Source organism: Perognathus longimembris, chromosome 28, assembly GCF_023159225.1.
Source record: "Perognathus longimembris pacificus isolate PPM17 chromosome 28, ASM2315922v1, whole genome shotgun sequence".
Taxonomy (NCBI): Eukaryota; Metazoa; Chordata; class Mammalia; order Rodentia; family Heteromyidae; genus Perognathus; species Perognathus longimembris.
The window spans coordinates 87,352,004-87,365,750 of NC_063188.1; the positions used below are offsets into that span (position 1 = coordinate 87,352,004).

The 13,747-nt window shown below is 43.5% G+C and overlaps 1 protein-coding gene across 1 annotated transcript; it reads left to right on the forward strand.

Moving 5' to 3' along the window:
• The first annotated feature begins 298 nt into the window (after positions 1-298).
• LOC125343177 (F-box only protein 3-like) lies at positions 299-4,149 on the forward strand. The gene is made up of 2 exons (XM_048335443.1): positions 299-313; positions 2,929-4,149. Exons 1-2 carry the CDS (start codon positions 299-301, stop codon positions 4,147-4,149), a joined length of 1,236 nt encoding a protein of 411 aa, XP_048191400.1.
• The last annotated feature ends 9,598 nt before the right edge of the window (positions 4,150-13,747 follow it).

The following is a 13,747-nucleotide window of genomic DNA, read 5'->3' on the forward strand; positions in this document are numbered from 1 at the left end:
GGGCAGGGCTAAATAGGATGACAGCCATGGGGAGAAGCCATTCAGGCAACATGATTTCCATGAGGGCGTGGATAAAGAAGATGGCAGCCATGGGGCTGGGGATATGGCCTAGTGGCAAGAGTGCCTGCCTCATATACATGAGGCCCTGGGTTCGATTCCCCAGCACCACATATACAGAAAATGGCCAGAAGTGGCGCTGTGGCTCAAGTGGCAGAGTGCTAGCCTTGAGCAAAAAGAAGCCAGGGACAGTGCTCAGGCCCTGAGTCCAGGCCCAGGACTGGCCAAAAAAAAAAAAAAAATGGCAGCCATGGATGCTGGACTATGAAAGATAGTTGTGAGGGCCAGGTTAGACAAGATGATGGCCATGGGGAAGGGGCCAGGCAAGAGAGCTGTGAGGGCCAAGCCAGAGAAGATGGCGGCCAAGGGGTCGGGGCTGGGCAAGATATATGTAAGGACCAAGTTAGACACGATGACAGCCAAGAGAACAGGGCTAGACAAGAAGGTGGTCATGGGGTCGGGAACCGGTAAGACAGCTCTGAGGGCCATGCTCGATAAGATGACAGCCATGAGAGCAGGGCTAGTCAAGATGGAGGCCACGGGGAAGCGTCCAGGCAAAATAGCTGGGCGGGCCGGGCTAGGAAATATGGAAGTCCTGGGGGCGGGGTCAAGCAAAATACCTGGGAGGGCCCGGCTAGACAAGATGGCAGTCCTAGGGGCGGGGCCAGGCACAATAGCTGTGAGGCAGAGCTAGACAAGACAATGGCTAAAGGGGAGTGGCCATCCAGGCAAGATGGCTTCCATGAGGGTGGGGCTAAACAAGATGGCGGCCATAGGATGGAGCCAGGCAAGAGAGCTGTGAGGGCTGGACTAGACAAGATGGTAGCTTTGGGGGGCGGCGCCAGGTAGGCAAGATGGCTTTCATGAGGGTAGGTCTAGGTAAGATGACGGACATGGGGTCAGAGCCAGGCAAGGTAAGAGCTGGGAATGCTAGGTAAGACTAGACGGTAGCCAAGACAGCAGGGCTAGACAAGAAGTTGGTCATGGAGTCGGGAATGGGTAAGACAGCTATGAGGGCCATCCTTGATGACAACCATGAGAACAGGGCTAGTCAAGATGGAGGCCACGGGGAAGCATCCAGGCAAAATAGCTGGGAGGGCCGGGCAAGGCAATATGGAAGTCCTGGGGGCGGGGTCAAGCAAAATACCTGGGAGGGCCGGGCTAGACAAGATGGCAGTCCTGGGGGCGGAGGCAGGCACAATAGCTGTGAGGCAGAGCTAGACAAGATAATGGCCATAGGGGAGTGGCCACCCAGGCAAGATGGCTTCCATGAGGGTGGGGCTAAACAAGATGGCGGCCATGGGGTGGAGCCAGGGAAGAGAGCTATGAAGGCTGGACTAGACAAGATGGTAGCTTTTGGGGGCGGCGCCAGGTAGGCAAGATGGCTTTCATGAGGGCAGGGCTAGGTAAGATGGCGGACATGGGGGCGGAGCCAGGCAAGGTAAGATCTGGGAATACCAGGTAAGACTAGATGGTGGCCATGGGGACAGGGTCAGGCAAGATAAGTTTTGAGAGCCATACAAGATAGCAGACATAGGATAATGCTGCAAGAAGCCAACTAAGATGACAACCAAGCAGCAAACATCAGATCGGACCAACCTACGTAAGATGGTGGCAATAGAGGAGGAGCCCGACGCAATGACGTCAAATGGGGGCAGGGCCATACAAAATATACCCAGCAGGCTTTGCACACAACCACGCTTTGTCGAGCTCGACAAGATGGCGACCACTAAGGGAAAGCTGTCTGTGGTGACCGAGGAAGCCCTGACCGCCAATCCCCCGCTTATCGGTGAGGGAGAGCCGTCTGTGGTGACCGAGGAAGCACTGCCTGCCGATCCCCAGCTTATGGCTGAGAGAGAGCCGTCTGTGGTGAGCCCGGAGTGGCTGCCGGCCGATCCCCAGCTTATGGCTGCGAGAGAGCCGTCTGTGGTGAGCCCGGCGTGGCTGCCTGCCAATCCCCAGCTTATGGGTGAGAGAGAGCCGTCTGTAGTGAGCCCGGAGTGGCGTATGGCCGGTCCCCAGCTTATGGCTGAGAGAGAGCCGTCTGTGGGGAGCCCGGAGTGGCTGCCGGCCGATCCCCAGCTTATGGGTGAGAGAGAGCCGTCTGCGGTGAGCCCGGCGGGGCTGCCTGCCAATCCCCAGCTTATGGGTGAGAGAGAGCCGTCTGTAGTGAGCCCGGAGTGGCTTATGGCCGGTCCCCAGCTTATGGCTGAGAGAGAGCCGTCTGTGGGGAGCCCGGAGTGGCTGCCGGCCGATCCCCAGCTGGGTGAGAGAGAGCCGTCTGCGGTGAGCCTGGGGTGGCTGCCGGCCAATCCCCAGCTTATGGCTGAGAGAGAGCCGTCTGTGGTGAGCCCGGAGTGGCTGCCTACGGGTCCCCAGCTTATCGGTGAGGGAGAGCCTTCTGTGGTGACCGAGGAAGCACTGCCTGCCGATCCCCAGCCTATCGGTGAGGGAAAGCCATCTGTGGCGAGCCCGGAATGGCGGCCTGCTGATCCCCAGCTTATCGGTGAGGGAAATCCGTTTGTGGTGAGCCCAGAGTGGCTGCCTGCAGATCCCCACCTTATCGATGAGGGAGAGCCATCTGTGGTGAGCCTGGCGTTGCTGCCTGCCAATGCCCAGCTTATCCATGAGGGAGATCCATTTGTGGTGAACCCACAGTGGCTTCCTGCGGAGGCCCAGTTCATCTGTGAGGGCCAGCCGTCTCTGATGAGCCTGGAGTCCCGGCCTGGGGATCCTCAGCTCATTGGTGAGGGAGAGCCACCTGTGGTGAGCCCGGAGTGGCTACTTGCTGATCCCCAGTTTATCGTTGAGGGAGAACTGTCTGTGGAGAGCCCGGAGTGGCTGCCTGCTGATCCCCAGTTTATCGTTGAGGGAGAGCCGTCTATGGTGAGCCTGGAGTCGCTGCCGGCTGATCCCCTGCTTATCATCTTTTCTCTTTTGGACTATGGAGACCTTGTCAATTGTTGCCTTGTCAATCGACGATTTAATCAGATAGCAAGTTATGATCTGCTGTGGAGAAAGTACTGTACAAAGTATTGGTTGATAACTGAGGAAGAGAAAGTACGGAAGAATGAGTGCTGGAAATCTCTCTTCATAGACTTTTATTCTGATGTAGGAAGATACATTGAACATTATGCTGCCATTAAAAAGGCCTGGGATGATCTTAAGAAATATTTGTGGGCCCGGTGCCCTTTGATAGTTTTGTCTCTGAAGGATGGCCTTCGTGAGGAAGACCTTGATGCCATTGAGGCCCAGATTGGTTGCAAGCTTCCGGATGATTACCGGTGTTCATTCCGTATCCACAATGGTCAAAAATTAGTGGTTCCTGGGTTGTTTGGAAGTATCCAACTGTTAAATCACCAGCGCTCTGAAGATTTTTTAGATGCTTTGGTGGCTGCTGGAGGATTCCAGCCAAAACGGGGACTGAAATACTGTCTGCCTTTAACTTTCTGTGTACATACTGGCTTGAGTCAATACCTAGCTGTGGAAGCTGCAGAAGGCCGAAACAAAAATGAAGTTTTCTACCATTCTTCAGAGCAAATGACTCACACTTCTAATATTGAAATGTTTATCACGGGTTCTTCTTTTACTGAATGGTTTACTTCTTATGTCAATAATGTTGTATCAGGTAGATTCCCTGTCATCAGAAACCAAATTTTGAGATATATGCAGGATCCGGAGTGTGTGGCAACAACAGGTGACATTACAGTTTCAGTTTCTACATCGTTCCTGCCAGAACTCAGCTCTATAAACCCACCGCAGTATTTCTTCTCATACCGGATCAACGTTGAAATGTCAAGTGATGCACGTCCTGATGAGGTTTGTCATTTGTACAGTCGCTGTTTGAGAGCAACCAATGCTAATGGAAATATGGAAGTTCTTCAAGGGCCTGGAATAGAGGGTGAGCTTCCAACTCTCACCGCAGGTGAGGAGTATGAGTACATTGGCTGTACCACATTCAGTACAACATCAGGCTATATAGAAGGATATTACACCTTCTATTTACAGCGCCGTAAAGACAGGCTCTTTCGTGTTACCGTGCCCCGATTCTACCTGGAATGTCCAAAATTCAAGGTGTTTAGAGCCAGATAATTTGTGCTTTTTAAGGAATTTGCCCATTTCATTCAAATATTGTCTTTATTTGTATAAAGTTATTCACAGTATTCCTCAGTTTGATTTGTGTGAGTGCTGGTCCTGGGTCTTGAGCTCGGGCCGGAGCTTTTTGGTTCAAGACTAGCATTCTGATTTATTTTTGTTTTGCTTTGTTTTTGTTAATTGGAGGTAGGAGTCTCACAGACTTTCCTGCTTGGGCTGGCTTTGGACTTTGATCCTGGTAACAGCCTCCTGAGTAGCTAGGATTGTAGGTGTGAGACATTGTTTTGTTTTATTTATTATTTTTCGTGCTGGTCCTGAGACATAAACTCAGAGCTGGGACAGTGTCCTTGAGCTTTTATGCTCAATGCCAGCACTCTACCACTTGAACCATAGCTTTATTAATTTAGTTTTGGATGGTTAGTTGAAGAGCCTCATGGACTTTGCTGCCCAGATTGCCTTTGAACTGTAATCCTTGTAACTCTGCTTCCTGAGTACTAGGATTACAGACATGAGCTGTGAGCACCTGGCTCTGGCATTATATTATTTTTGTTGTTTCTTTGTTTGTTTATGGATTTTGCTGGTCCTGGGGTTTAAACTCAGGGCCTGGACTTTCTTGGTGATAAAATGGAAATAAGAGTCTCACTGACCTCATGGTGAACTGGTATCCTCAAATCTCAGTCCTCTGAATAGCTAGGGTTACAAGTGTGAGCCATCCCTGGATTAATACTGTTTCAATTATTATAAAAGCTATAGCAATTTGTCCTCCTGTTCTTAATATTGGTAATTGGTCAGGAATATTTACTGACTTGGATGCATGATTTTATCTTTGGCTGGAGATTTAAAGGAACAGTTTTAAGTTTTGCTGATTTTTCTCTATTATACACGTATTTTCTTCTCACTGATTTCTGCAGTTTTCTGTATTTTATTTGTTTTGGTTTTGTGTGCCTATCCTGGGGCTTGAACTTAGAGTTTGGTCACTGTCCTTAAGCTTTTGTCTATCATTTTAACAACAGCTCCATTTCCAGGTTTTTGGTCACTAATAGGAGATAAGACTCTCATACTTAACTACTGGGCTGACTTCGAACCGTGATCCTCAGATCTCAGCCTCTTGAGTAGCCAAAATTACAGGTGTGAGCTACCAATGCTTGATATGCTATTGTTTTAATGACTTTAATATTGGTAATTGATCAGGAATATTCCTGACTGATGAAAGATTTTTTTTTGATGCAAGGTAATTTTTTGTTGAATATTTAAAGGCACAATTTTAAGTTCTGCATTTTTTCCTCTTGTATTATTATTTTCTACTTTATACTGGTTTCTGCCATTGCTCTTGTCATTTTTTTCTTCTTATTTATTGATTGATTTTTTTGTGTGTGTGTTGGTCTTGGGGCTTGAACCCAGGGTCTTGGATGCTGTCCCTGAGCATCGATGCTTAAGACTAACCACCTACCACTTGGAACTACACAGCTCCACTTCCAGCTTTCTTTTTTTTTTTTTTTTTTTTTTTTTTTTGCCAGTCCTGGGCCTTGGACTCCGGGCCTGAGCACTGTCCCTGGCTTCTTCCCGCTCAAGGCTAGCACTCTGCCACTTGAGCCACAGCGCCGCTTCTGGCCGTTTTCTGTATATGTGGTGCTGGGGAATCGAACCTAGGGCCTCGTGTATCCGAGGCAGGCACTCTTGCCACTAGGCTATATCCCCAGCCCCCAGCTTTCTTTTTGTGGCTAATTGGAAATAAGATTCTCACAGACTTTGTTGCCCAGCCTGTCTTCCAACCTATCTCAGCCTCCTGAGCAGCTAGATTTTTAAGATGGAAATTCAGGCCCTTTCTATCTGTAAGCACTGTGTTAATGGTATTTCACAAATTTTGGCATGTGGTATTTTGGTTAATATTTAGTTCAAAATAGTCTCAGAGTTCTGTGGTAACTTAATTTTGATCTTAAACTTTTCTAGAAATGATTTAGCTTCCAAACATTTGGGAACTTTTCAGTTATCTGTCATAATATTCAATGTATATCTTAGGAATTCAAGTAAATTGAAGGGAAGTGTTTGGAAGGATGGGGGAGAGTGATGAAAAGGATGACATCTATCTGTATGCATTGTACTTATAAACTGATTTGTGGAATAATCATTTATTTGTATAACTACTTTAAGATAATAAAAGTATAGGTTTAAAAAGGTAGATGTGTAAGAAGGAGGTACAATGATAAGCATAAAACTCTCAAGACCAGTATCATTAGGAATTAGGATGAGAATACCAACTAATTATGTAACCATGTCCTTTCTCAAGGCCTAAATCTCTTTCACTATAATTTCTGTATATATTCAGCCTGACACAATTGCAACCATCTTTAGTAATAACTGCCATGATTGTCATGGAGTTCTCTGGTTGGTTTTTCTCACATAGTTTCCCAGATTACTATAAATAAGTCAAAGCTTTAGAGTGGTATGTGATGCTTTACAACAAGGTGCCAGGATTATTCCTGATTCTTTGATGAGATAAACAGAGTACATTCCTTTTGTCTGAAGTCACTTTTTTATAAGCTCACATTTTCTGACCCCAAATGCAAGAATCTACCTTTTTTGTTATAAAGTTCCAAATAAATTGGTTTGTGTGCATTCTACTTCTCTTCCTCTAGGCTTACAATATTTTGGAGTTCTTTCTCATATATTGCGACTGGGTTGTTTTGAAATATGAATAAGTAGCAATAGATCACCTCTGGTGTTCCCTTAACTTTTAATGCTTTCTGGTGATTTTCTTAGGCCTCGCAAAGTAATCCTCCTCCCTTACATAACAGTGATACTTGACTCCCTTCACACAGTTTCCATAGGGCCAGTACACACACTGCACACACTGTCCACAATTCTATAGCATGGGGCTACTTACAGAAAGGTGGGCCATTGTGGTTTCTTAGCATACTGGAATGGTTATGGAATAAAGATCACAGAGGAAAAAAAGAGTAAAGGAAGATATAATGATTACTATTGACAAGTTGTGCCATCATTTAGTTTTCAAGTAGGAAGAGAGCAAAAGGGGTGGGCTATTAAAGGATGAAAAAGATAAAGGGACATCTCACCCCCTCTCTTTCACTCTCTCTCACACACAGAGACAGAAAAATAAGACAAAATGGGTTAGAGGCATGGATCAAGTAGTATAAAGCACTTGCTTAACAAATGTGTGGTCCTAATTTCAAACCCCAGTCATTGCCAAAACACTAATACTTGCATTGGTATTTTAATGAGAGTGTTATGATAGATATATATGCATGCAGCATAAGCATAATAAAACCCACAAAATATTGTTTGCAAAGCCAAGAGAGAGAAGGGAGAAGTGAATGCACATATGATGGAATAAACTAATTTGTTCAAAATATGGTGTATCTGCATAGAAATATCAGAATGAAAAAAAATCCCCCTGTAAATGTGTGTTATTTCAAAAATAAAGTTATAAAACTCATGTTAAGCCAAGTGTGGTTTGTGCCTATAGTTATACATTCAGGAGGCTGAGGGAAAGAGAACCATGAGTTCAAGGCTTCCCTGGGGGATAAATAGCAAGTTATTGTCTAGCCTAGCTACGTGGAAAGGATATGTCTCAACAAAAATTAGGGCAGGCACAACATCTTGTGACTGTAATCCTAGCTATTTAGGAACTGGATATCAGGATTGTGGTTCGAGGCCAGCCCAGGCAAAATGGTGATGAACAATTTAAAAAATTGGAAAAAGAAAGTTGGCGAAACCCCCATCTTAATTAGTAAGTCTGGCATGATGGTGTGTGCCTATGCATTGAGCTACATGGGAGACCATGAGGATTGTCTGAAGCCTACTCCAAGAAGAATTAGGAGATTATCTCCCCTCATGAAAAATAGCTAAGGCAAATGGGGTAGGGGCATGGCACAAGTGGTATAAAACACTTGCCTAGCAAGTTTGTGGTCCCAATTTCAAGCCACAGCCATTGCCAAAAATATTGGTATCTTCATGAGAGTGTTACGATGGTCAACAATACAGTATTCTATACCTGCCATAGCCTGGCTTGGCACCTAAGCCTAACAAGCGCTTATTGCAAAAATAGATAAGTAAGTGCTAGAAATGTGGCTTAGTGGTAGAGTGCTCGCCTAGCATGCATGAAAGCCCTGGCTGGGTTCGATCCCTCAGTACCATATAAACCAAAAAAGCTGGAAGTGGCTCTGTGGCTCAAATAGTAGAGTGCTAACATTGAGCAAAAAGAAGCTCAGGGATAGAAAAAAAAATAGATAAATAGAAGACCTAAGATTAGCCACTTGAGGGCTGGGGATATGGCCTAGTGGCAAGAGTGCTTGCCTCGTATACATGAGGCCCTGGGTTCGATTCCCCAGCACCACATATACAGAAAATGGCCAGAAGTGGCGCTGTGGCTCAAGTGGCAGAGTGCTAGCCTTGAGCAAGAAGAAGCCAGGGACAGTGCTCAGGCCCTGAGTCCAAGCCCCAGGACTGGCCAAAAAAAAAAAAAAAAAAAAAAAAAGATTAGCCACTTCACTTGCTTTCTTGCTCAGTGGGATACTGGCAAATATAAATGGTAGAAACTTGATAAAAAAAATACTTTCACACTGATCTTGTCTTCCTTGTCACTGGAAACTTCCACTATCATATAAACAAACCTTGGAGAATGATGAGTCACTACGTGGAAAGAGGTGTCCCAGCAAACAACTGCCCACCCATCTCCACTAAAGCTCCAGACATTTAAGTTAGACCATCCTAGACCATATATATAGTTCCAAGGGAGCTAGCTCAGCACAGACGCTACAGAATCTTCTTCATTGTTCCTTTAAAGCCACTAAATTTGGGGTTTGATTTGTTACACACCAAAAACTGACAAGTACAAACAGCAGCATTTCATCACCAGTGCCTCATGTTTTATGCCAAATTACCCTTTCACCTTTAGAATCTTGAAAAATCACTCCTCACACACATTCATATGCACACAAGAACACAAACCAATGTGCACAGATTGGTGTACCTAGAAAACAAAGGGCATTAGATTTTTATCAAATTCATTTTAATCATGTGGAGTTGGGTTAAAAGGTGGGACTTCAAGAAAGGATTTCATGTATTTCTCTGGTTTTAATTGGCAGCCAAACACTGTTGCCTGGCTCTTGAGGAGAAATTCTCAAGTGGGTAAGCAAATAAAGAAGATGGTAAAATAGTGAGGAAACTCAGTTTCTTACCTGGGAGTCTTGTCATTCTCAGATCTCAAGCTTAAATACCAAGCCACAGGCTCAGCCTCTGTCAACTGCTGTCAGAAATGGACAACATATATGCCTTGATTAAGCCAGAAATATGTATTCATAGGGATGCCACCCTTCTGGCTAACTGGAGGCAGTTTTTCAAAATCCAGGTTTGAGGCAAAAGATGTTTATCTCTCTCAGAGTCTGGCATCTCCTGCATTGGCACTTCTAAGTGCTACTTGGCTTTTAAAGAGTTGGTATCTGGCAACTAACATGAGCTGAAGCTCACTGCTGTGGGTCCTGCTATCTTTCCAGGGTTGTTCAGTTTGAGCAATTTTTAATTGAAATAACAGAGGTGAAAGAAATGCTGGGGTGCGTATAAGCAAAGCTTTAACCTTTATGTTGAAGTCCACTGGGATTGTTGAACAACATAGACCAAACAAAGCCATACACACAAGAACCTGAGTGTCCAAGAAACAGCCCTGCCTGGAACATTGTAGGTGTACAGTCAGTAGCTGTCATATGAATCCAATTGGCCTGGACACAGAAACAAAGTGATTCAGCCCAGATGTCCTCCATTGCAACTAAAAACGTTGTTTTAAATAATTTTTATGCTATGGAATTAGTTCACATAATCCTCTGCTTGCGAGTTTTATATGCATGTCTGTTTATTTATGTCTCATCACCCTGCACAAACATTTTAAGACAGTAATGGAAGAATATCAGCTGCAACATTGCATTTTCAAGCTAGTAAACATGGTGAAGGTATAAGAAAAGGAAAAGAACAGAAATGGTGAAAATCAATAGACCAACAGGTTTTGTTTGGTAGGAAAGCCTGGGAAGGGCAATCTAATTTCCTTCAGCTCAGTTGAAGGGGAAATAGCACACTTCCTTACAATTAGGGTTCATTTAAATATTAGGCAGAAAAAGTGAAATCGGGGCTGGGGGGGTCTGATGGAGGCAGGGTGAGATGGAGGTGGGGTGAGAGCAATCTTCCTTTGATTGAGGAGTTTCAAGGTTTCAACAAGATCGCTGTCTGCCAGGGGTGTCAGATGTGACCTTAATCTGGCTCTCTTCAGAGACCATTGATATATTTGTTCAGGGGAGAGATGATTCAGTGGAGTCAGCGGCAGTGACAATTCTAAGATATGGCTGTCAGAAGGAAAGGTAAGTGTTTTCACTTTAAGTCATTTTCTATCAGAAGGAAGCCTCCACCTCCCCTCCCCAAACCTGTGCTGGTCCTGGGGTTTCAACTCAAGGCCTGGGTTACTGGAGCTTTTTTGTTCATGGTTAGCCATCTACCACTTGAGACACAATGCTACTTCCAGCTTTTGGGTGGCTAATTGGAGATAAAAATCGCAGGGGTTTTTCTGCCCTGGCTGGCCTTAAACCATGATTCTCAGATCTCAGCCCCCTGAGTAGGTAGAATCACAGGTGTGACTTGGCAGAAGCCTTATTTTTTGACTGTTTGCCTAGTAGCTCCTCTTGACCTGTACTTTGGCTTTCTATGTGAAATGCATGGGAAGGAGATTGAAATGGTGGGAAGGACATGTGTTGTCATATAGGCCCATATACTACAATGAGAGCATTTGGCTAAATGTGAGTATAAACTATGAATATCTATCCCAGAGTATGTGTTCTCTGTTTTTACAGTACAGTTTGGGAGGCAAGAGTCCCTGTCATAAGAAAGTCAATAAAATTCAGGGGAGAAAGTAGGGAAGGAAGGAAGCAGGATTAAGTAGTGTTTGCTAATATATCAAGTTTAAATTCTCTGCTTTTTTCTCTGTTGCACAATCAAGAGTAATTTTTAAGTGTTTCTAATTACAGGTAGCTTTCAAAAAATTGGTTTAACAGTTGTAACTTTGTAAGTTACCCATCACTCTATTAGAAGGGTAGAGTGGACAGGTGAATGCCCTACCACCACCAATACACAGCAGGTTTGATGGGAAAACTTGGCTTAAAGGTTCAAAGAAATAACATGAACCTAAAGATGACAGATGACACCAAGGGACAAGAGGCAGCAAGCAAAAAACTTGTCAGTGATGGAAGTTCAGTCAGGGATGGATTCATACTTCCAAGCACAAACTGTCCCCAAATGGAATTTGTGTAACTTTTCTGCCTTGAAAATGAATTTTATTTTAAACACACAGAAAAGGTGAACAAGTTTTACAGTGAACCCTTATCTATTCAACACCAAGATTCTACAATGAATATTTGTTCCAATTGCTTTTTTATATATTCGTCCTCTTATCCATTCACTAGTCTGTCTTATTTTGGATGCATTCCTTTTACAGTCTTCCAGTGATTGATACATAATACCAAAATGCTTTAAACAGATGATAAGCAGCAGCTACAGATTCCAGCTGGGGAACGTTGCAGAATGGGAACATCTTTGTGAATATGAGCTACTATACTGAATATGATGAACAAAAAAGCTTGGGGACACTGCCTAGGCCATGAGTAAAAGCTCCAGGACTGGTATGTATATAATATTGTGTGCACAGATACTCCAAGCCTGTTTTTAAAATATTAAAAACTAAAAGTTTCCTTCTATAACACATGAAAAGTCTGGATAAAATACTGCCCTTCCTTAAAATTTTCAGGTAAACTCAACTTGGAAAACAGAAAAATGCTTAAGTTCTAGGTTAGAATGAGAAAATGAAAACCATGTTAGTGACTAAATTCTGCTATTATGCTGTTCCCTTAGGAGCTTCAACCTTCGTAGAGGTGGGAGACTCAGAACTACCCTATACATTAAAGGAGTGCAGAATTATTCTGTCCAATAGAAATTCTCGTCGTGTTTTTGGGCCTCAATCAGGTAAATTAAAAAGGCGTCTATAGACCAAAAAAAAAAACCTAACCCACTATTTTTTGTGGATATGAATATAGAAACCCAACTTGAGAAAATAACATAAAAATAGATCTAGGGTTGGGGAGATCTTAAAATCTTTGCAAAGTCAATGTGGAATCTGAAGACCAAAGGTGTATACACAGAGGGAAACAAAAGCCAAAGATATACTTACAACAACAAAAAATAATTGCTGCACAATGAAATAAATTCCATAGGGAAAGTTAGACATATTAATGAGATTGAAAGACCATACACATAAGGAACAACCTGATTTGAAATAATAAACTTGTAATAGCCATTATCACCTATAAAATAATAATTAAAATTTAGAGTTAATTTTATCATCTCACAATGAAATATAAGTGAGATAACTTCTGTAATATTGGGTAGTAGAAAGAGACTAAGCGAGGAAAGGAGAAAGGGACAATGAAATACCTAAATGGTAAGCTCCCAGAGAGTAGATCCACACACCATTTTCTAAGCAATACCTGGAATTGAGGAGTCAAAACATGGTTGTTGAATGACTGCTGTAACAAATAAACGTTAGGTTGCAGGATTAGTGAGTAATGGAATAATTTTTCCACTGCAGTATTCTACACTAAATGAGGTTTTTTCCTTTAAAGCCAAGATATCTACCAAAACTCATTCCATCTTAGCAAGAACAGACATTCATGGATCAAGATCATTTATAGACATCTAGACACAGTGGATGTTTTTTTTCTAGAACGTATTTGCAGAAGGCTCCAGGTGAGTTTGTTACCTTTGTAGATTTCAATCTCACTGAGAACTCTACTCAGATCTGCATGGATTTGAGCAAGAGTCCAGGGAAGAGAAATACTGCAGGCAATAAAAACACAGTTGGAGAAATCCATACAAAGCAGAAAGTCTATGCTCTGAACACTGCACATTTGCTAATAAAAGCCCACAAAGTGTCTGATCTCAACAGCTTGTCAGTAGAAATATGACCAGTCTAGATGGGACTAGTAGCATGTGAATGTTAAATCACATCAAGGTAAAATGCCGAGAACCTGTTCCAGAACCATTCCACTGATAGCATTTTCATAATTTTATTGGCAGAAAGTAGCACTTATACAAAAGTCTACCCTGACATGATTGTCTCAAATTCCAGATCCCAGTTTTCTCAGTTTATCTTTTAGTATGGCAGAAAATCCGCAAGATTTTCCCCAATTATCACTGCTCAGTAATGCTCTCAATGCTCTTGCATTACTCAAAGCATTAAGCCTGTGGAAATAATTCCCATGAGGCAAAGCAACAGTAAATTCAGGTGTTATAGGTAACACCATACACACTTCATGAGAGATTATCATTTTAGATGCCCATGTTTCTGGGCCAGTTACAACAACACGGAGAAGTGAAACATGGCAAGTGACTTTCTAGTCTTTCATTTTTATCATATGTAAAATTATGATGAACGGAAGAGGTTCAGGGCATAGATTTTGTATTAGGCTGAGTAAGATTTGAAGCAGGGCTTTCCCATCGCTAGCTAAGTGACCTGGGTAGGTTAACTAACCTCTCTGCACTCAAA